Source organism: Apteryx rowi, unplaced genomic scaffold (genome assembly GCF_003343035.1).
Source record: "Apteryx rowi isolate R43461 unplaced genomic scaffold, aptRow1 scaffold_4, whole genome shotgun sequence".
Taxonomy (NCBI): Eukaryota; Metazoa; Chordata; class Aves; order Apterygiformes; family Apterygidae; genus Apteryx; species Apteryx rowi.
Genome location: NW_020450529.1, coordinates 5,978,393 through 6,003,392, shown reverse-complemented (window position 1 = coordinate 6,003,392; position 25,000 = coordinate 5,978,393). Strand labels below are relative to the sequence as shown.

The 25,000-nt window shown below is 43.0% G+C and overlaps 1 protein-coding gene across 17 annotated transcripts in view; it reads right to left on the bottom strand.

Moving 5' to 3' along the window:
* FOXP1 (forkhead box P1) overlaps positions 1-25,000 on the bottom strand; it is a 381,192-nt gene that overhangs the window by 35,568 nt on the left and 320,624 nt on the right. For all 17 annotated transcript variants that reach the window (XM_026074865.1, XM_026074881.1, XM_026074883.1 and 14 more), the window contains 2 exons: positions 22,425-22,629; positions 5,604-5,708 (listed from right to left, as the gene is read on the bottom strand). In XM_026074865.1, the coding sequence (XP_025930650.1) occupies positions 5,604-5,708; positions 22,425-22,629 (310 nt within the window). The remainder of the gene's footprint in view (positions 1-5,603; positions 5,709-22,424; positions 22,630-25,000) is intronic.

The following is a 25,000-nucleotide window of genomic DNA, read 5'->3' as shown; positions in this document are numbered from 1 at the left end:
AAATGAAAGCAGAGTTATACATTCAAGACACATTTCAAACCGACACCCAAGCCTGACAGCCCTTCAAGAATCCCAGCTCACACATCTCAAAAGATTCCTCAATAACAGGGTTGGGTTTAAGCTTATATGTCAGGGCACAATGCAGCCCTTGTTTATCACCATATGGAGGTGCATACACTGAATTCTCTGAAAGTAAAGAAAGCAAAGGCTTGAAAGGAAAGAGAGTCAAGAGCCTCCCTTTTGACAAAAGTAGCCTATTTCGACAGCTGATTCCCTCTCTTAAAGCATACGGCACACATAAAATAAATACAGGTCGCAAAAATTAACAAATCATCATAACTGTCTAATACATCCTGGGCTGGCTGCGGAAAAACAAGATCATTTTGGATTTATATCTGTAAGTATGGGATTTCCTGGACAGCTAATATCCACAAACAATCAAACACAGAGGACCATGAGAAAGAAGCAGCATTATTTCAAATTTGAGCTGAGAGTCGTGATTTTTAAAGGGCTGAAACAGGAACTGGAGCTGAAATCCGAAGCAAGTGAATTCCTTTACTAGGCACTGATGGACACTGTTGTGTTTCTCTTGGCCTTGCTGGAAGTTTTTAGGTCACTGGGTTTTGGCTATTATGGCAGATGGGAATCTTGGAACCACAGAAATTTTGAAAATGACAAATAACTCGAATCTCCCCCCATCCTTAAAAAAAAGAAAAGAAAAGAAAAATCCTAATGATACTTCTCTAAAGAGTCGAACCTTTTTATGAGACCTGTTGCCAATATTAGTGCCACCGAATGATCTCATCTTTCATTCTGGCTAAATTCCAACACACAATTTCATTAACCCAGGTACTGCAGGTGATAAAACTCATTTTTCCCTAAAGAGACAGCTAAAAAGTACCAGTTATACATTTATGAAGTACCAGCAATCAAAATTATGGATTTTCTAAAAGGTTTTTAACTACTTTTATTGAAAGGAAAATCGCTGTCTCAGACTTTTGTGACACTATTGCTAATAATAAATTTTACCATTTAGACATAGCAGTAATACGGTAGACAGTGTCAATAAAAGTATGAAACAAAGATGATCCTTGTCTCTTAAGTAATGCTTTCTGATTACACACCGGAAATTATAATGTGAAACATAAACTAAGAGCACCTTAAAATATAAAACGTAATAACGCACGACAATACGCCTCGGTATCTACACCCAGTGCGCAGAAATATTTCGTAATATCGAGCAGACAGACATCTGAGGTGTTTTCTAGTATAACCAGAATACTAACCACGAGATTAAAAAATATTTATGCACGCACATAAAAGTGGAATTACGCGAGTTAGTTCAAGCTCGCTAGCTTCTCATCCGCTCGTCAGGAGAAGGAAGCGCGGGGGCATTTGCGACGTTATCTTTGGGCTACTTGGCGACAAACTTTTCCTACTAACATCCCAGGTATCACTAGAGGGCACTGTGGTATTTAGGCCACTCTGACCTCTTTCCGCGAGGCGGCTATTGGAAAGGTCCCGAACTTCCGCGCAACGCCGGGAAGGTTAATAAGGACGTTGTAAAAGCAACCGCTAAGGTGGGAACGCGAACGGCAGCTCCCGGCGCGCCGCAGCCTCGCGGAGCGGAGCGGACGGCTCCCCTCGCCRGCGAGCGCCACGGGGCGATGAGCGCGCTCCTGTCCGGAGAATCGCCGGCCGGCGGCCTCCGCGCCGGAGCCTTCAACCGGGCCTGCCGCGGATGTAAAATATCAAGATATATACGGACTAGCCTCCTCCCTGCCCTGGCTACCTATGCGATTGGGAGTCTCCGTTGCGCTAACGGGAGATGATTTCACCGCTGAGCATTTTGACATGCAAATGATAGCAATTAATGTGTTTCAAACAATTTATGATTTCCGGGCCTACTTCAACATGTATTAGCATATACCTGGTTTCTTTAATATACACTTTGTTTTTCCAAAACCACAAACATAGTTGCTGGAATTTCATGTGGAAGTGCTTAAGGGGTTGAAAGTTAACACCTTTGTGAGCTGAGCAGTCTCACAGTTGCTGCTAAACAAAAGCCTCTTTGTAGAAGCTTTCTTGAAATGTTTTCTTAACATGTTCCAAGTAGTTTTAGGCAGGCAACTAAAGTAAACAAGATGTTACCATGATAAAAACACTTGTGAAAACATTACAGAGTGCACTTAGTAGTTCCTTTCACATAAGCTCTCCTTCGTTTCTTCAAAGTTAAATTCGCACGAAGCAGATTGCTAGCATCACGGTAATACAGGATTGCAGGATCTCTCCAAAGGTGCATGCATCTCATTTAAAGGATATCTGTGATTTTAAAATGGCACGGCCATGACTGAACACATCCCAATCCCAATCAAAAAAAAAAAAGGGGGGGGGGAAAGAAACCATACTCAATCTTATCCTTCAGCGCATGCCCTGCGTGCCTGGATACCTTGCTGAATAAACCACTCTCCCTCCAGTAGTGATTTCCTAAGCGAGCTCTTGTATAGGGGCATACACATATATGTTTATCTGTATATATATGTGTACAGATATTTTTCTATCTGCAACGGTCTTGAAGCACATGCAAATGAAATCAAGAATATAGTCAATTTTTAAGGAAAGCCTGCGTGCTACTGATTGCTTCTTTCGTTGCGGCTTACGACAGGGATCCTAGTTAACACGCAAGCCACGTGTGCACCCTCCAGCCTCCACCTTGCTTCCTACAGCTTGGCAGAAGGCCATCAGGTCGCAGCAGTGCAACTGGACCTGTTTTTGTTTTTAGGCTCTGGAATTATTCTGGACGATGCAGGGTGCTACTGTTTCATTAGGCTTAGCAGAAGCCCCTGCTGCTATCAGTTAGCTCTAACTGATATAACATCACATGATAACCAATGGCTGATAGATTAAAAAAAAACAACACTAAAACTGCAACTTATTTCAGAAAGAAATAGGGAAATAAATGTGTACAATAGACTGTGTATCTGCTGGTTCTGATAAGCATCCTCCTGTTGGCTGTGAGTGAAAGACAACTAGGATCGTTATTTGTACAGTATTTATCTTTGAAATCAAGGGCCCTGTGGTGTACCTCACCTTGGGAACAAACACTACAGAATGATCACAGAAGAGTGTCAAATCTCTGTTTTTGATTTACCAACAGTTATGATATTTCTTCCTCAGGAGGAAAAGAAATGAACCACATTTTAGACCTGTGAGTCCTTTTTTCTCCCTTAACTGCAGCATCATTTTATTGGCATACAGGGCTTTCATTCCACATATAACTCCTCTTTACTTTTTCTAACAGGTCTTTTTGCGGAGGTAAGTGAAATTAAGCAATGCTCAATGGATACACTGGCTGTATTTCACTTGGTAAACAAGAGCTTTTCTCTTGAGGGGACTGTCAAAAGATCTTCGTGGATTATACAAGTACCAGAAACAAACTTAAAGCATCTACTGGTTATCTTTTCATTGAGTAATGAATTTCCATAAATGGCAATATAATTTAAGGATGGATGCTCCACAGGAGACTTGAACGCTACGGTATCGTTTTATGAAGAAACGCTCACTTCCTAGCAGTGTCAATAGGCTGCCCAGGGACATTTATTTCTGCATTTGTTCTGGGTTAAATATCACTCCGAACAATGTGACTTTGTCTGGAGAAAGCTTCTTACATTGTAGAATTTGGATAATGAGAAAATTTACACAAGTCAATGGGTTTAAGAAAGTCACACAAAATATTTCTGTTGAAAGGTTTTGATGGGGGGGAAAAAAAAAAAAGATGGATGCTTTGAAAGCATAAGTGATAAAAGAACTGAAATTTTGGAGCAGGGAGCAGATGGAGCCATTTCCTGCTGGGGAGTGGTTCACGTCCAGCTTAGGCTTGTAATGGTTTTCAGGCTATTTCTACCTACTGATCGCTCACAGCATCTTCTCCAGGTGAACCAGAGGACTTGTTCTACTCATTGAAATAACTCAAAAATATCAAAGGAAACCAATCTCGTCTCCACCCAYGCCACGTGACTTACGGGCCGTATTTTCTACACATGATTGCGTCAAGCAGCGCACTGCTCCCCAAGCRGTCTTACTAAAACCAACAGACCTGATCTGGAACGGAGGATCCCGAGGGAAGGAAAGGTGGCATGTGCTGACTTTATACGACTACACGAGTTACTCCAGTATCTAAGGCTATCACAGCACCTTTCCCTGGTGTTAAATGTAATAAAGATTGGAATTGTTTTAAAGGTCTAAATGCTATAGTATGGCATATGAATATGAATGAGCTGGCAAGTATGGAGAGATTAGCATTTATTTCACTTAAGTGAACAACAGGATGACTTAAAAGAAATGAGGCCACTCTTCATGGAAATTTATGACTAGTACCTTCTTATTTTGTAATCCTCTTGTAATGAGAACTTTTCATTATTCTACCATTCCTTACTTGCAATAYATGTTTTTACTAGGACCAATGCTGCTCCTACTGAATTCAGGAGGATTTTGCCAGTGATTTCAGTGGAAGCAGAACTGGCCCATTTTGTTCTGAAAGCAAAAGTCTATCCGTATCTCACCATCTAGTAGACGTCCTCTCACTTGCTATCTTCCTCTCCTCCCTTACCCCCCCCCCCAAAAAAAAAATCCAGGGAACTGCCCCAGAAAGACATAATTAAGAGTTTTGGGACTAATTCTATTTATCCATCTTGAAGAATTTCACATATTTATGTGGATTAACTTCAAGAGATCGCCATCTCRAAGGAGAGCAGAACGTGTCCCTTTGCGCATTTAAATCATAAAGTGTGCTTGGGCAGCTGGGTCTCTCTGAGACGTAGCAACAGAACAGCCACGGCACTTCAGGGAAGATCGGTGCACATTAGAGGAACCTGGATGCCCCTGGCGATCTACCCGGGGAGAAAGCGCTCTTGTGCCAGGAACACACCTATGCCGCCGCGTGGAGGGGCAAGGCTGGTGACTTAGCTGCWCAGCAGCCACGTGCAAGGTATGGGAGCGCTGCCTCTCCTCCCCTGCGCTGGATGCTTGCATTACCACATACTAGTCCGTAATGCACTGTTTATGCAACGTGTACAACTGTGTTCTTTGGCAGCAAGGAAAGGTCTGCAGCAAACTGCAGGGGCCCAATTAATATAATTATAGTTTATTTTTAGGAGTGTAGACTTTGTTCATTAGTTACTTATTTGACATAAATTAAATTTCACGTGATGCTCTGCAATTCTCTGTTCAATTACGGAGTTAATTTCAGACTAAATTTCTAAATTAAAGTGAAATCAAGGTTATATCAAGGTTATATTATTTACATTATCAATACTGCAACTTAAAAAATTATTTAAATAATAATTAAAAAAAAAAAAGCAGGCTGCAGAATTGCAAACACTATATTTTATAGTAATACACTGTGCAAGACCACACTTTCCCCACAGGGATAATTTACTATCCCCTGTTAAAATGTTCTTGGGCCTGATCCAAAAGCCACTGAAGTTAAAGGGAATTTTCTGTTGACTTCAGTGGGCTTTGGATCAGGCCCACGGTTGGTGACAGCATACAAAATTTCGAGGCATGCTTCCTGTACAATGCGAGTGCCAAAAAACCATTCTTACTTTAGAAACGACTGGAAGTCTTCACAAACTGCTTCGCAGCCTGGCCACTTGCATACACCATGTCCATAGAGCGGATGGCTATGTGAGTGCTCCTCATGGGATAAACTGGAGGGAAGAGAGAGAGAAAGTGTTGTAACTGCAGGTCCTGCACCACGTCACCGTCGCAAACACTACCAGCGACAAACAGCAGATCCCGAAACACCCCTCACATCGCGCGGTACCCAGCTGACTCTGCCCGTGGTTTTTTCAACAGAATTAAATAGCATTTGCAGCGAAGCATGTGTCATTCTTACTTAGCTATCCTCCTACATTTCATTCATTAATTAAAAGCTTTGTAAAGAATTTAAATTAACACAGACGGGGGAGAAATCATTTGACAGACCTGCTTAGTATCCTGCTTGATATTTTGCTGAGAAATTTATGAACATTGCATATTTACAATCCAACTTCATCAGGAAGAGAAGTCATCCCCATGCAGCAATCTATTCTTAAAACACAATATGACCAGGACCTAAGGCATTGCACAGCACTATGGAAAGAGGAAAAGCACCGAGTCTGCAGCCCTCGCTTTCCCACCACCTTATCTATCCTTTTTCTTTTTTTTTTTTGGTCTTACAGGCTGTTTTATTTTTATTTTTTTATTTTTGCACAAGTACAGCCTTTTTATATCCCCATGAAAAGATTCAGCGGTGTTTTCAAATGTTAAATTCATCATAAAAAAGAAACCACGTAATCGCATAATTCTTCCGTACGAGGGGTGAGCAGGGGCTAACCCCTCGCTAAGATTTGGCAGAAACGTCACAGAGCTTTCTGACTTCCGAAACCAGGGTTAAAGCACAAATTCTGATGCACACGAAGGGGTTAATCCTTCAGCGGGATTCCAATCAATACGTAATGATTTGGCTGCACTGATCCAAGTCATGAGACGCTTTGATCCGGGCCATGTGGTGCTCAGGGAAATGTATCTGTTGCACTAACTGGTGAACCATATTCTAAAATATCTTCTTTATTCAACTTCGGCATGGAAAYTTCTTAAGCAAAGGAATTATTTTTGCAACAATTTCCATAACCTTAGATGACTTTAAACATAAAATGTCAAAATAATATTAAAATCTCTATTTTATGCTCGCACACATATCTATTTTTCATAGCAATCTTTTTGCTAGAGTATGCCTGTGCCACATTATGAACTTCAAACATACACAAAGGATATGAACACATACCAGCATCTAGGTGTGGTTTTATGACTTATTTTAGCCTGGATTACAGGTAATGTTATGAATAAACACCTACTTTTTGCCATTTTACGTTTATGCACATGTGGAAATGCCATTTATACTTGTTCTGTAATATTATCTGCCTGTGTACTATAACCAAATTTTATTCTTGTATTATTTCTTAAGCACTGGATAGCAAGATCAGTGTAGAACATACTCCTGCGATGTTACCTCAAATACAAAGAAGTTGCATGATAAATTCCTGCCCAGATTCTGTCACTTTTGTGTTTAGGCCCAACAAGAACCTGAAGATAATTGAAAGCTTTTTTTTTTTTTTTCCAAACTGCTCTTTGAGTTAAAAAAGAAGTATGGACCTGACTGGAAGAGGTATTACAAGAAGGTGTACATGAATCTAATTTGTGATTTCATTAAAATCGTGGTTTTGACTGTTTCCAAATAGTTCTTAAAGTAAACATATATAAAAACACATATACATATACACACACACATATAAAATATATATATATATACACACATGCACATACACACATATATATATACACACAAAATCAGCAAGCTAGTTCCCTAAAAAGAACAACAAACAAAGCCCCACTTACAAAGGCTTTTTCTATAAGGAAATACTGCACTGGTTTAACTGAATCAGCTTTTAAAACATGCAAGCAGGGAGAAGCTCTATCTATCTGATGAGTTTTTGAAAGAACAAAGGCACCAATGCTTTCCCTGCAAAGAAATTAGAAAAAATGCTATACCAYGCRTTTCATCAATTGAAAAACCCAGGCRATGGTTGAAGGAACACTGTTCGCTCAAGCCAGACAGGCTGAGGGTCAAATGCCCTCTGTACGCATCAGAGGAGAATAACTGGGAAAATAATGGCGCTCTAAGCCGTGCCTGCACTACAAGTGCGGTTCACCAAAATGCTGGTTTCTGCGGCCAAGCCGGTTTCGGGAGATCGCCCTCCTCTCCTGCCCGGGCACCGCACCGCGGCCCCCCTCGGTAATGCCGCTCCAATGACTGGCAGCACTCGATAAAATGTTCTCCCTCCAGTAGCGAATAAAGAAGAGCGTGAGAAAGTAGACAACACTCCAACAAGGAGCGTCCATGAAGACCACGAGAGCTGCGATTGCAGTGTGTTTGGCAGCACTCAAAAATATTCAGCATATTCATTCACACAGCGACCATCACCCATACACCAAGACGCCTAGAGAAACGCCATGTGCCCTGAAGTAAGGAGCAAGTCCTCTGCACCTCTTCAGCACTGTACATCTCACTGTCCTATCAACGGGCATCACAGGGCTGAAACCCCAGCAGGGTTTTTTAAGAGTTTCCTTGCAACAGCCTAAAGGCCACAGCCAAGTCAAAGGAAAGAGTCCTACAGAGATTTGTATTTGTTTTTTAAATCCAAGTGCAAATCTCTTCTTTCCAGGGATCTCATGCAAGACAGGACAAACCACGCAGGACATGACACGCTGGTTTTGTGGCCCAGGAAAATGACTGAATGACCGAGAGAATGTCCAGGGTAAGCTATGCTCAGGATGTCAACGTCTGGTGCTGTCAATAACCAGAAAGCCTGGTGTTGACCATAAACAGGAACTTAAAAGGTCATTTTGCTAACAAGATGCTAAGCATAACATACTTAACACCTATATATGGCTTCCACTGCCATTCAGCAAAGCCCAGCAACTTCTGAAACTTACCAAAAATAGATATTTTCAAGAAGAAAAAAACCCCTCAGTGCTTAAAGAAAAAGCCAGCTGGTCATTTCAAAGCTAGTTATTCCCATCCCATTCTGCAATTTTTCAGTAGTGCATTTTGGTGACCTTTATGTGTCAATACCAGATTACTGATTACTATTTTAGCCATCCCACTTTTGAAGATATAGATTGTCACTTGTTCAGTGATAGAGCCTTAAGCAGCACCTCAAAGCAAAACCAAGAGTGGTTTTATACAGAAGCAGATATAACGTGAAAAGGATACAGACCGTGGAAATGAATGGAGAACTCTGTTTTCCGTTAGCTGATCTAAGTACTCACTTTGTTTAAGCAAATAGAGGTAGAAAATGAAGATTTAAATCCAATACATAAGCAAACAGTTTTGTGGGCACAATATAAACATATATTTTTAATTGTTCAATAATATTTTGTCTGTATGCAAGCACAGTTTCTAAAATCTGGATGCATCCCTGGTCTCCCTGCCTGAGATGGTATTTTAGAAGACCAGAACGTTGGCAAGCACATGCAAGTTTGGGGTCTGTTTGATTTCTAATGACACACTGGTGTAGGTGTTTGTTTCTGTCACCCTCTCCTTCCCAAAAAGGCATATTCATGGTCACATATTGGGGATTTAGCACTAGTTAGTGGAAGTGATTTTTAAAACAATAGGTAATTTTCAAAGTAATGAAAGGATAAACAAAGCGTTTTTCCCTCTGCCTTCCTCAGGCTCAGTAACATATATTGCTGCAGATCTCCAGAAGTCCTGGAAGCAAACTCACCATATTCTCCAACAATTCATGTTGTCATAAGCTTGTACTTAAACAACACAAGTCACTCACATCATTACAGCCAATTAACTTCTGGAAAGGATCTGCTATGCTATGGCAGACTCACGTTTTGGGACATGAAACCACATGCTCTAGAGAAACCACGGACAGCTAAGCCCAGATGAGGAGCCAAAAGGGCAGTATCCCCAAAAGAGAGACAGAAACGCTTGAGATGTCAGAGAAAACAGGGACCAAAGCACTGGCGAGAAACCTGTCGGAGCTGCATGGTTTAATTCAACCCATATCTACCAACTGTGTGAAACTGGGCACCATGGCACACTGGCAAAAAAAAGTCATGCATGGATACAAAAACCAAGCAAGCAGGAGCCTCAGTAGTAATATTTCTGCCACACAGAGGACCGTATTTTAAATATTCATGATGCTGAAATACTTCATATTGCACTATATATCTCTTCCACATCTGCTCGGGCCAATAATCGTTGCCAAAACACGTGGGGAAGTCGGTGATGCGGAGAAGCATCCTTGATTTTCTAGTACAGTTAGGAAGCATCTGCTCACGTTTTAGCGGTGCAGAGAACATGACTAAGCCACCTGCGTGCTGAACTAAATCAATACCACACCTCCCGCTCTCCTCCTGCAAGGGGTCTGAGGAGGGCACCCAAAGCAAGCAGAACGGCCTTTTTTTTTTTTTATATTTCCCAGGGGCAATGGGAAGTGACTTCATCTCCACCAGCTGCCCGTGAAGTGGACCTGAGTTACCAGGCCAGGCAGAAGGAGCACACGGCTCGGCCGTCGCACCACGTCCCCCCTCGTCCTGACGTGGCTTGTGCAGCAGGTGAAGCAAAACGCCCCAATTTCAGTCCCGTGCACGAGGGCGTGAGACACCATCGGGACCTGAGGCGGTGCCCCTTATTCGGGACTGCCTGGCAAGGTCTAAAGCTAATCAAAAGGCACTGGAGGATTAAAGCTGGTGAAAAGGCCAAAAGTCTCCGAGTTGCAAACACTTACTCTGATTCAAAATCAAAACGGAAATAGTAATGCTTAAATATTTGTACCAACCAATTCCTCGGTTGCCAACAACAGGCAGACACCTGCCCTCTAATGCACGTTGCTGCCTTCACGACAAAGCCCGTTGCACAAAGACGTGTTTTGAAGTGGCGTTTCACTGGTGCAAACCCCTCTGACTTCATACCAGCATGGCTTAGCACCAACTTTCCTCTCTATGCTGGGAAAAGAAATAAATTCAAGAAGAGTATTAAGCCATATATTCAAATGGTGCCAGTAACTGCTCAGAAAGCAGGTATTTGATCTGAACAGGAGCAGGACAATGTCCACTTTAGTGGTGGATAAAGCTCGGCAGCAGGTCGGGGGCCTTCGGTAAAGGTGGTGTTTGATGTGCATGGCCAGTGGCAGCTCTTCGCAGAGTACCTTGCCTGGCTTGCACATTTTTGGTTACTTTTTAAGCCTGTCTGTCTTTCCTTCCCCACTGCTTTATTCTACATCCAGACCTAGGACTAGAAGAAGCTCATCAAGCCCTACTGGAAGTAACAGGAGTGGTATATTACATTTTAAAGGACTACACCGATTTAAGACAGATCAGGTAAAAACTGCAGCCTACAGGCTGAAATCCTGTCTTCTAAGCTGTGTGCACTAACTTGTACACTTACGTAATAAAGAATTACGGAGACGTAGCATTGCTATTGTAACCCAAGGCCAGTAACGTGCCAGGAATCGCTGCCTGCCGCGCTTGCGCTAGCCAGGGCGCTCTTCTCCACATTCCCRTTGCACGGAGCGTGCTGGACCATTTGCAGCAAGACAAAGAACAAATCTGGCTCACATTCCTCCTCTTTCCACCCTCCGTCCCCACAGCCCACTGCAAGAGTAAAACCAGACTGGATAATTATAACRATCATCTTCTGGTTTTAATCTATGAACTGATGTTTTGGATTAAAAAAATAAATAAATAAAAAATCAACATTAAGACGCTCTCAGTGTACTGCACACTTCTTTAGTGGTCATCCCCCACTTTCTACCCCGCACCAGAACTGCCACAGGGCCTGGAYAGCCCCTGCCCTACATAATTTCCTCAGAGGAATTGAATGTATTTCTAGATTACTTAAAAGAAGTGCCCATTGCAAAAAAATAGTATTGAATCCATCCCTTATCTCAGGTGGAAGTTCCATTCCTGCACTTGAATTTACCATTAACGAGTTTCTCTACTACTTAAAAATCACGTTTTTTTTATTTCAACCTTGTGCCTAGGTACTGTAGTGAAAAGTACATCAAATATATCTAGACACACATGATTTGAAACGCTGGATTTTAAATTCCAGCATTGCTAACTAATGAGAACAATTTTTTCCCTCTTCCTCTTTGTAGCATCACTTCATGTACTTACATACCATAATCACATCCTCCTAGAGCCTCTATTTTTCCAGGGTGTAGATCTTTAATTCCCTTTAATCTGTCTTCATAGCCTATTCCCTCCAACTCCTTTATCATCCTAGCTGTTCCCTCCTGTATTTGCTCCAGTTTCTCTTTATCCTTTCTGCCAGAGAGTGGCCAATTGTACATCACACTCTAATTGTGGTTCAACTGGTTTTGCATAATGTGTAACAGGAAAGAAGAAGGACTCAGATGCAACACGCATGTTTATACCTCCCATGACGCATTTACCTTTTTAACTAAGACATGGCACAGAATGTCCCACCTTAATTTCGCAGCCCCTATTATGCCTCAGCCATTTCCCACGTAATTGATGCCGAGCAGCGGATGTGTCATTTTGAACATGCAGTTTGGAATTTTTATTTCCTATCTGGGCTACTTTCTACTTATCCTTGTTAAATCTCATTTTATTCCTCTCTGAGCAGTCCTCTAATTTATTCAGATGAAAAGGCACTGATTCAGTATCTTAGTTTAATTAGGAAAAAAATGTGATCCTACCACTTTCCTGTTTTTTTTCTTACGGATTTTCAGCACAGCAACGCTGTTGTTCCTACACAYCCAATTCTTAGGGCAGGCGAGGAGGCGACTGCAAGGCTTTGGCCCCGATTCAGGAACGCTTTTAAGAACCGCTCAGCACAGGATTAGACCTTGGACTTCACCAGGACCGAGGTGCAAAATGACAAACATGCATGCATATTTCGCATAAAAGATCTTGTTTGCCAATGTTATTTTACTGTAATTTATATTCTGTTGTTACATTTAAATTTATAGGAAAAGAAAACATGGCGAAACAGGATCTATTCTTGCTTAACAAAACAGTTGTATTCTGTTACACTTAGAGCAGAGGCAAGTCTTCCACCTTGAGACAGGCTGCTCACACGTCATGGGATATGATTAACACGGACTATTCACTTCGGTATTTTCCACCAGCGTCCCACGGGCACGGTGGCAAAACCAGCAGAGAAGGCGACCGTCACATCGCGGTGAAAACGTGCCTGGTATGCCTTCGTCCACCAAACACCCCTGCCGCCCCTAAAAAAGGTGCTGCTCTGCAGAGCGCCCAGAAAATCGATCACGATCAATTATTGCTAGAAAGGAGAAACGCCGTGCAATCGCTGAAGGCGCTCCCTCCGAAGGACGCTCCTTCGGAAAGCGCGCCGCGGGCCTGGAGCGCGCGTCCCCGGGGAAGCGGCTGCGTCGCGCAGGTAGTGTAAATAGCATATGCTGCCGCAGGTGCTGCGCCGTCTCTTTGTTTGTGTTTACTAGAAGGCATAACAAATAGTCGCAGGAAAGCAGAAAAACACTTGGCACCGGAACGAGAGGCACCAGCGCAGCCATAAACCCCGCTTACGTGGCCGCGCTCGAACCGCAGTGGCGTTTCGCCGCCACGGGTCCCCGCGAGAACCGGGCAATGGGGGAAAAAAGGGGGAAAAAATAAAATAAAATAAAATAAAAGGTAAAGAAGTGGACTTGCATGACACACATGGCCTGCTAACGTCGTTCGCTGCTTTGCGCCTTGTGAGTTAATTCGCAGTATAAACACGGGCGAGGATGTTTCTCGCGAGCGAAGCTTCCTGCAGACCGGCCGGGAGAGCCGTGCCGGGGCCGGAGCCGGGGCCGGAGCCGCTGCACCTGCGGACGAGCCCGCCGCTCCAAGGATAAACACGCGCCGCCGCCAGCCGCCTCCGTCTGGGATGCGCTCCCAGCCGATCTGCGGTTATTTTTTCCCCCCCCCTTTCCCCCCTCCACCTTCTAAATTGGATTCCACAATAAAACACACAGCAGCACAGAGGTTGCCGAGAGTTAAAACCTGCTTTTTCCACTACATTGACCACGGCACCCACAGGCACAGCTACAATGTCTTTCCATGAATGGGACAGCTTGCCATATGGATGCAGACACCGAACAAGCTGTACAACTCCTGGCGACAAGTGCCTAGGGGACTGTCCTATATTAGCACCACCTGTGCCGGGGAAATTGTGCTCTGTGGAGGAAGTGGTATTTAAGGACCCATCGTGGTGTTATTTTTGAGTACACACAAAAAGGAAAATTACAGTTAAAAGAATTCTCTGGCTAGCGTATCTGTTGCTCGGCTCCCGAGACGGTTTCCCGAAGGAATAGTTATCTCCTTTATTCACACAGCCCGAACTGACAAGCCGCAACACATATTAGCAGCTTCCCCGTCTGGGCTTACACCATTGTTTTAATGAGAAGAATACACTTTATAATATACACACGCCTCTCCTCCTCGCATAGAAAAAAAAATAAATCCCCACCCCCTTAAAAACACCAGCTATATGGAAAAATACCCGTTTGGATTACACGAATATTGCTAAGACCCAGGCAGCAAGGAATAAATTACGATTTTACTTGGGCTCCATCCCCTGGCCCTCAAATATGCAGCAGGTATAGTCACGCACTGCATTAACAAATTATTTGATTTCAAAGTGCAGCTCACTACTTTGAAAATATAACCCTATCTGACCAATATAAAGGGGCTCAAGATTAGCACAAGATGTTTGGGGGGGTGGAGGGAAGGGAAAAGTGGTCTGAGTGGTACCTAGCTGTTCAGCAAAAAGAGATTTCCCCCTCTCCGAACTGTAAGAAAGAGAGGGATGCCAAGAAAAAGAAAAGTAAAATAAATTGAATTAAAGAAAAACAGTTGTAAAGTGAACATTACAACCTGGGAAAAATGATGTCATTTTATTGAAAAACTCATTTTTTTCCATTAAACCRTAGTGAAACGGATAAAGTTTATACAGTTTAATGGTGGAGTTTTACTTTAAATGCTACTCAATATCTTAGCAGTACGATATAACATGATATAACAGCTGTCATACTAACTGCTTGATTTTTATTGAACAGCAGAAAAAACAGTCACACAAAAATCACCTAACTTATCCTCTACTTTTATGGCATTTTCAAGGGTGTTTCTTTTCCACTCTCTGGCTGTGATAYGTATGATAGAAAATAAAACAGCTCTTCATTAGCTCCCTGTTTAGCTCTTTAGGATGGCTAGATTTCCAGAGCAAGCGCCGAGGAAGGACAGCTTGCACACAGGAGGATATAAAAATACCAGGAATCCATGGTGCAGTAAAACAAAAACAGGTCACTTTTTAAGACTACTACATAAACACCTCTAATAAATGAAGAGGACAAAATTTTCATTGGACTTTAAGTATTTAGACAGGAATGTTTTAGTAAAAGTTTAACTGCAAAGTGTATGCAATTAACAGAAAGCCATCAGCTATTTCTCTGGTATGTAAAAATAGCATTAAGCTGTATTAAACGCACGTGTAAGTATCTCAGTTGCAAGAAAAGGGAGGAGATATGCAAAGCACTCCGATATCAAACAATGATCTGTTGGCCAGATGGAGGAATAAAACAATACATATGCTAAAATTTGGAAAAGTTCTGTTATGTGTCTGCCAAGGCTCACCCAATCTATTTTAAGTGCTTCTTGATACATTAGCTTAGTGTTTGGAGTTGTACGCTGATCATTATTACACGTGACCAGAAACCAATGAACYGCTCAAGTTCAAGAGTGCTCTGATGTCAGGTCAGGTTCCAGAGGACTGTAAAGTGTCAAGCGCAACACCCTCGTCCAGCCAAGGGCCACATGCTACAGCAAGTAATTACAGACTGCTTAACTTCGCATCTTTTGCGGGGGGAAAAAATAAACTAGAAACGGTTTTCCAGGGCTTAGCGAAACAATTCTCTGAAATGCATAATTCCATTAAAGAATCCAGCACAGACTGATGAGGAAGMGGTCTCGTGTGACTAATTTACCAGAGGGTTTCTCAAAAAAAGTGATGGCCATGGAAGACAGTGAGTRCAGAAATGCAGAGGACAACACACACGCAGATTTGACAAATAACAACAGTAAGAAGTGTTTGATGAGGTTTAAAACCAGATAGGCAATGATAGGTCTGAGTCACGATTTTTTCAAAGCTGATTCCAGAGAAGAGTGACTCAGGACGAGAGAGCATGGAGAAACCCAAGGGGACTTCTCAGCTGTGAAGAGGGTGCCAGCTGGAGATGGCAGCGGGATGCTCCGAGCTGTATCTGTGCGCGGTTACTGGAAGAGCACAAAGCYGGTTCCCAGCTTGGGCTGCCGCTGCCACCAGCGCCACAGCCACCAGCTGAGGACCTTGAGTCATCGCGCTAGCACTCGGCACAACGAGAAACACAGCAACTACATTCAGCGTTTGATCGTTTAAGCCCGAGTTTCAGACACGCGGCTGCACAACGGCGTGTCTAAGCTTAGATAGTCTCCGGCTCCAATTCAGCTCTGCGGTGAGCGAACTGCATTGAGGCGAGTGAACCGCTTGGACTCACAGAGCGGGGATAACCATGCAGCTGCTGAACACGACCTTGTATGCCTGCCCACATGGTTTCTCAATAACTTCCTTTTGGAAYGGTTTTGGTCAAAATTAATGCATTGAGGTAAACTTGGCTGAATTCAGCCCAGTCATGCAGCGTGCTCTCCGAAGTTCAGCTCCCTGCTCCATCCCTTCAGCATTGCTCACATTTGGAGGGAAAAAAAAAGAAGAGAGGATCTAGTACTGCTTTTTAAGCTAAGCCCAGCTCAGGCAGCTGGGTAGCCCTAAGACCCCTCAGGCCAAACACAGGATCTACCTCTGCCACAGCTACAATGAGGAAGAACAGAAAAACACGGGTGGTGGGCAACCTAGGAGCGTTGGCTATCACTCCTGAGGCTGTCCTAGCAATTTGTGATAAAGCGTGTTGCAAGAAGAGTGGTTTTTTTGAGGACTGCGATGCCTTCCAATGCTCAATACATTTGGCAGGAAAAACATCTCCACTTTGCCCTTTCCTTGAGCCCAGCCACCCTGTTGACTTTGGGAAGGGCAGTGGCAAGCAGCCACCTAATGAGAATGATGCCTTCCTYCTCCAACCCTTCCACCACAAGTTTCTCCGTTTGATCCACATACAGTGGAGGGTAACAGCACCCAACAGGTACAGGTCCCAAGGGACGTGGAGAGAGCCRGCATAAAGGCAACTGCTCAAGCTTCATCTGTGGCCACACAGAAGGTGAAATGCCCTAGCTACACTCCCAAAGGTGGAAATATCTTCTGGGAGGAAATGTTGCAGGAGAACCCATTTTTTAAGGAGCAATGGATTTGAGATAAACTCATCTAACAAAACTTTGCTGATGATGAAGTATAATGAGCAAGAACCAATGGCAGGGAGCAACTGAGAGAAGCTGACACGGATGAGCAGATTTGATGCTGGCACCAGTGCAGAATGAATGCCAAGGACTACACAAAGACACAGGCCAAGAGAGGATCAGCCCCTGGGAGCATATGGACTGTAGGCTGAACTGTTTCATCCAGAGCATTAWTAATGGACCAAAATCTGTAATTCTTAATTGTGTGCTGAAGCCCAATGCCCTCATCTAAGGACCCTGGGATTTTGATGGAGGATCAGCTGGCATGTGAGATGATAACAGTCAAACACAATGCATTAAGCCTAAACAGCAGATCAGTGGTCTGCCATGTCGTTCCTCTCATTTCCTTCCAGATCTTTCTCAAGAGTCCTTCCTCCTGTGATGCTGGCAAGAAAAAGTCATTTAAATATCTCCTTGTTTATTCCATCTATTTTTCCTATGAGAAGGCTGCTTCCTTATGTGAAGGGACATGAGTCAAGTATGGTAGGAAGGGGAATAAAGACATCAGAAGTCAAACATGGAAAGGAGGATGGAGAAAGATCTCTTGGACATACAGTCTTTACCTCCTGTCACAGCAAGCGCAGCATTTCCCAAGCGGGCTCATGAGGCTCCTGTGTGTGCCAGGCGAGGGGACCCATGTGCATGTGTTCMCGAGCACCTGCAAACCTTGAGCTCCAGATCCCACTGGAATGATCTCTGCTCACCCTAAGGGAGTGAGGAATTCTGCTACGCTTTGCTTTCCCAAACCTACCCATATCAGGAATATTCCTATGCATGCAGGTTTTGGGATGCACTGATACTTGTCAGGTTATGAAGTTAGTAGTCACCTGAGGTGACTGCACGTTGACCAGCTTCGTTTTGCTGTTCCTCTTCACTAAATAATGAAGCCTTCTCTAATCAAGATGCGGTGGAATGACACGAAAAGTGGGTACTCTGCTTGATGTTTCTAAGCACAGCAGATGTACTTAACTGGCTCCAGTTATTTATTTATCTACTTGTGTAGAGAAAATGCTTGTTACTGAAGAAACCCAAATGCTGATAAGATGATGAGAGGTTTGCATGCTGGTTGATGGTCTCACTTTCGCTTATCCTGAGTGAATACAAGTATCTATAACTAAATATTTCCCTTAGGGTACTGATGACTGAGGTATGTTTATTGCATTCAGTGAATTTATATATATAATCAGCACAATAAACATTATTAAATTGTCTGAGTAAAATCAAAGCATGAAACACACAGTCAGTGCTGAATTCTAATGATGCTGAATGCCCATGATTGCATGGGGAAAGGATCTTAACAAGCCTTGATTTGAGCTTTGGCATCCGCCTCACAAATCACACGAAATGTTCTCTCTTTAATAGTGCTGAATATTGATAAATGTCTCTGCACGGCACAACAGGGAAGTTGGTCTCTATTGGCAATCTTTACCAAAGTGTGTTTTTTCCTTCTCTACACTCAAGGGTTTACCCTGAATGATTTAATTATAATTTTCCTTGTGTAAGACAAATTAAAGAGGAGAGTAGGAGTGTCATACCAAAGCAGATTATTTATCTCCTTAACAGATTGCTGTGCACCAAACCCCAGAGCTGCTGCTGCTGCTACTTACAGAACTGGGCAAAATGTGGGACAAAAGCATAAAGGTAATATACATTTAAAGCCCAAATGCATGAAAGCATTAACCCATTATTTATAGCTGGAATTGTTCCATTCCTGTAAAAGCCATATATACTGAGCACTTAAAACCCAGGAACAGCGCTGTGATCCCTGACCTGCGCCCGTGAACGCGRGATGCCTCCTGCTTTTGAACATATTTCATTCCCACTGAAGTCAACTGGATTTGGGCAGCCACATCCCGGGGTGGCTCTGCTGCCTGCCTGCCTGCCACTTGCCATAAAAAAGAAGTTTTTTGTCACTCACTTGCGACTGTCGCAGTCACACGCGGCCACTGCTTTTGCCAGTGTCACAAACTGGCGCTGGACCTGCCCTCTCCGGGAGCCTGCAGAGGACTTACGCTTTTCAGTACACAACTGCGAGGCTGGGCTTTGGCTTGGGGACGCGTGGGCATGCCAACCAACCAATTACTGTATTTCTCCTGCTATTTTAAAACCCTTGTTTATAACTAAAATGTGTTTTCACCCAACACGTTCAGCAGAGCTTCTGCTCTCCAGCTCCTTTTACACAGGTGCTTATAATGTCACTGAAATCAAGTGAGTTGCTCCTCTTTTACAGATCTTTAAGCAACCTCCGGATCTGACCTATGGGATCAGTAACCCCATAAAACACAGAGTGAACGATCCCAATGACATGTGCCAGAGATGACGAYGATTATAGTAACTCCCACATAACCAACCTGCATCCTGCAGCCCACTTCTGCTCCAAAGCCCAAGGGGCAGGGGGGAAAGCACAGCTTTACGGCACACCCTAAAAGTTAATGTTACCTGTATATGATTATTTATTGCTGCTGGGCAGTCATTAYGATGTGGCTGTGGTTAACTGTTAGGACACTTACAGCTTTTACTATGTGCTTTTTATTGTTGTTTAAGTCTAAATAAATAGCTCCTGGTCGTATCAGACCAAAGCTAGCAGCAAATTCCACTGGTGTCGCACTCAATGTGCCCTGTCACCAGCCAAATTACTCTTAAGCTAGAGACACCTGCACTAACGCTCGCTGCACCGAAACAGCACTGGATGGAGCCACTCAGGGCTCTCCAAGCCAAGAATAAGTCCCAGGCTGTGGAGCAGCAGCGCAATACTTTTCTTAAAGAAAATGCTACCTGCAAGTTTTGCCTTCTAGGCACTYTTCAGGGAAGTTCCTCTTCATTTGCAGGTGACAAACGCACAAAGTTGTGCTCAAGTCYACGTGTTTATCAGGAAAAAGGTGGGGGAGCAGCAACCCACGCATACAGCACAACCTGCCCYGGCCAGCCCAAGCTGCAGGYTTGTGCAACGGGATGCAGAAAGGCYGATACCTCCCTTGCGAATCCTTCCAGCAGCCCCATTTCACCTGAACTTGGGTTGGTTAGGCAGCTCCACAAACCCAGTCATATTACATATGTTCTCCTGAACTAGCTGGGCACAGGCAAATACAGAGACTACACTCCAGGTCTAGCCAAGTCATGCTCCAACCAGATCCATGGTTATTTCTAATCTTTACCTTTGCAATCAAAAGAAACAAAACCTCCGCATAAGCCTAAGTTCTCTCTTTTGCAAGTACTCTAAATTTTTGTCTTCTGTGTGCTTTCAAATACACATAGCACAGCTCCTCTTTTCTCACGGCTCACCACCAGCCGGAATGCCCTGACTGCAGATAAATACCCTTTCAAAGAGGAAGTCAGTGCAACACATCTAAACAAGAGGAGTTTGTATGTCATATGAAATCCAGGCAGGCACCACGATGCCTGATGAGACTGCAACAAAACCCTTAAGTGCATCAGTAGGCATTCTTCGGTGTGTAGTCTCCTGCTCTACTTATGGACAAAGATGTAATTCAATCACAGCAGCAAATGGATGGCGTAAACCTTCAATGTACCAAACAGAGCCAAGAGAAAGCAAAGCCCGTAGCCCTCTCATTTGTATTCCTAAATATACTTAATTTTGTATTTTGATATTGAAGAGAACTTAGTACATCTGTAAGCAAAGCATAACGACAAGCTTTAACAAGACACCTGTCAATGCAACGACTGAGGATTTTGAATCTTCTAACCTAATACGGTCTCAAACAATACTGTGGCATGTTTATGCCTTCCTAATTAATTTATTTGGAACTTTATTAATAAAAGCATAAGTATCACCTTATTTGTAGAGCCTAATTGCCTTCGGGCCACAATTATGTGACAGCACTCAGACACATGGATTTCCAGTTCTCCTTGACAGTATACATACAGCAAATTCTTACTTCGGAACAGATTCATATGTTTCCACTGCGTTTCAAACTAAACAGCAATGGCATATTGTTTCCTTGATTAGATTACCATTAGCAGACAGCACATGCATCTATTCAGTGAGAGAAGATCTATTTCACTGCATGGGTTTTTGTTTTATAAACTGAGTAAGAAAAACATAGTTAAAAAAAAATGTTGGAAAGTCATAAACCCATCTTGTTTAGCTCTATATGCAGCGAAAATGGAATTTAATTGTYTAATAAACATCAAATTGTCTTTAGTATCCCATGCAAGTCTTGGTGACAACCATGTCCTTGTCACTTCCATGCATTATAAATGTATACACTGATGTTCTCCCACATGTCCTTGCAATAGATATAAAATGATGCTTTACACATATAATATCTAAACAGCAACACTTCCAAACACTGGGTGAGTTCTTCTTTAAAGTCTATCTATTCTGAACAGCACTATTTTCTTAATAATAGAAAGATATAAGAGGTATTTATATAACTTCCCCATCAATCTACTTCCAGTCCATGAGAAATATAAACTCTATGGCTTAAAAATTCCATTATCCTGTTTCTAATGAATGAAAGGAGGACAGAAAGACAAAGCCATCAGTTTCCATAAAATCCAGCTTTCACTAGCGTCTGATAAAACATTTCTAGATGGGCAAGGGGGCTCTCCTGAATGCAAAGAAGTACTGCGCTGCTTTGCGTGCAGCTGCGGCTCRCGGGCCGCTGGAAGCAAACGCCACTTGGGCCGTTTCCCCAAACTTGCCCAAAGCAGGTTCCTCGGACCCCATGCTCCAAAGGATTGTTTTCCCGGGGAACGGGAGGGGGAATGGCGGCCGGTTCGCGGGAACACCCGTCTCACCGCACGCAGGAGGTACGTTGCGAGACGCGCCGCAGCGAAAGCCGGAGGCGTGAAGAAGCCCACCTACAATACAGCATCCTTCCGAACGCAGCGGAGAAGCGCGTCAGCAGACAACCCCTGATTTAAGCCACTACTTTTTAACAATGCGAGCGCAGCAAGTACAAATTAACTCAGATTTTTAAAAGCCAAACAACACCAGTTATCTAATTTTATCCACGCTTAAAAACACGCACTTTGTTTTAGAGAAGAACTCAAGTCTAGCCTGTTTGCCGAAAGCAGGTAAATACAGAAAAAAGGCAACTGTGTTGCATGATAAGCCCTAAAATTTGACCGAAACGCGGGTGACTTGTGGCAAAACAGCTAGAACTGACCAACTAATTTTCTCTCACCTCTAGTCAGAAACCCCAAAGCCCATCAAGAGCAACACCGACGGCGGAAGCCTTAAAACAGTTTACACTCATCGTGCTTTTTTCCAGTTATTCAATGCACTTTTAATTAGCTAGCTGCGCCCACGTTGATGCAATTAAGAAGCCACAAAGCTCCGAACAAAAGGGCCACGCTCTGCCCAGCGGAGACTCGTCAGCAACGGGAGGCCGAACGGCGAAGACGYGGCGGAGGGAAAAGGCCAAGCCGCTCGGCTTTGCTTTGCCTTAATTTCCCTGCTTGCCGCTGCGACCACCGCCAGCGCCTACCTCTCCCGTTTCGGAGTGTGGACCGAGAGCTGTCCGTTAGTCGAGGCGTGCGGGTTTATTATTAAGGAGGTCTTGGAGGGCGCCGAGGAGGAGACGCAGGTGGTGGACAGGTCSAGGCTGCTGTGGTTGTTGCTGGCCGCCTCCTCCGCCGGGTGCGAGCTTGTCACTTCCTTCCAGAGCTGCTGCAGCTCGGCTGGAATCATGCCTGAAACAAACAAATTGGATAATTAAATCAATTAACAGCTAATTCGGCCGTCTTCAAGCAGTAATTAAATCAGAGAGTCAGTAAACAAAGCCTAGTGTTAGTTTTGCGTGTGTGGTGTGTGCGCGCGCACGCATGCGTGCATGTATTAGTATTTCATTTTTAATAACTAAGGGCTAATACTGAACATTTCAGGCCTCCCGCTAAGTTTTCTGGAGCAGAACCTATAATGCCTATTAAAGGAAAAATCCCGTGGGTGGGGGACAGGGATCGAGACGATGTGCTGCCCCGTCGTATCATGTTAACTACTATTATTTTGGGTGGGTTTTGTACCAGGGGGCCACTTCCAGCGCCCCCCCGCCGGCAGGAATCCCACCGAGTCCACAGGCAAACCTGACAGCAAGGGCAGCCGAGGGCTCGTCTGCAGGCAGCTAGAGAAACTCTATTTCAATATGTATTTTAAGGAAAGCAAATACTTTCTATCTCGTTTTTAAAAGGAAGGAAGGTCTTAGGGAAAGAAAAAAAAATATTCAGCTGCATTATTATGACAACATGAACCACAATATGACTAATTTTGTGCTTAAGTTTTAAATGATGACAAATAGCTTTGTTATTAAATACAGTTTTTATTAATCACTTTCAGACATAAATTATGAATTCATATTGTCTTCCTGAAATGCTTTTCAAATTTTAACAGTCAAATTGATTATACTATGATTATTTCATTAACACACCTATCTTTCTCATTAATTTTGGTTTCTCAAACTGCTCACTTAATTGATGGATGTGTCTACTGAAAAACTGTGTAACTTTCTATACAAGTAACACTATTATTACTGTCATTTCTTAGATCGATGCTAATGAGCCATTCAAAAGTAAAATGAAAACATAAAATAAGCTTCAAGAAATCAAGAAATTTGGGGGTTTAATAGTGTCAAAATGGACACCAAGCTYGGGAGATGCCTGTAGCATTCAATAAATATCCCAAGTGAAAAACTCTGCAAACTCCAGTGGGCCAAATTCAAGCCTGGCCTGGGGGCCCTGCACGCCGACGGGACATGGCCTCCATGCTGAGAGCTTTGGGATAAAATTAGGTTTGTGACATGATCAAACAAGTGAAATCCTCTAATTGAAGACTAATTCAATGCTCTTTCAGCAGTCCATGGGGAAAAAACAAGCAGCAGAGATGAATCGTTTAAAAATTCAGGGGAAAAAAAAAAAGAAAAAAAGAGCCAGCGTCGATGTGTTTTTAAAGAGGCTTCTTATAACTGTGCTTCGAGATTATTTGGCCGACTGTTCGTTGTTTCAGCGTATTGTAACACTGGAGCTACCCTAAGGAAACCTGCCATTTTCTGAGTGAACAGCAGTAGCTCAAACAGGCATGCATCTCACCAAACCGAAGGTATTGAGGAAGGAGAAGAAAAAAAAAAGGCAGTATGCATTATATTCATTTGAAACACATAATAAAAAATGCCAAGGTCTAAATTTAATTTATTTTTGTCATTTAGAATACAATGGATAGATAATCATCTCAACGTGATCAGCCAAACATCTTTACTTTGCTAAACTGTTAAAGATTTTAATTATGCTAGCTTTGGAGAGCACTGGTCTAATGAGGCGATAGACTCCAGAGAATCTAAGTGGTTAAGAACTGTGAAATGAGTCTGATAGGATTTTTTTATATTCACCGTGGATCGTTTGCATATCAAAGAGGAGTAAATTATTGCACGACAGACCAATAACCTTCCCCGCCTTTCTGAGAGTAGCATTAACAAAAACAGTTGGTCTCTGGTAACAGTTCACTACAAAAAATGCTAAAATGCTTAAGTATCCACAATTAATATATAGCATAAAAGAGGCTTCATTTTATACATTAAGTGATCAGATATTCTTAGGACACCTCCATTTCGCTAAAGCCACGCCATTTTTCTTTCATAAGAACCAAATGCCAATTATATTTTGATGGATTTTGTCCCAAATGAGCATTTAGTTATTAGACATATTCAATTATTACTTCTCCCCTGAAATCAAACCTCCGAGCAAATTAAACAAAGAAAAAGGTCAGTACACAAGCCTGTGTCCTGTTTTGCTGTATCTGGGCTATTATTTTCAAACACCTTGCGAAGTGACAGTGCGGGATGTATTTTTAGCTAACACGCTTGACAGGACTGTCTGCACACTAACAATTACCTGCGAACGCGGCTGACCCTTACACCACTGTTTACTCAATTGAAACAATAGTGAATAGACTTGTCTGTTGATGATAACGTATTGATAGGAGCCCATATGAGTCGACACCTATTTTTATTTTTGAGAATAAGCAAATAGGGAAAGAATAACTGCCCCCCTCCTCTTTTTTTTTTTTTTTTTTTTT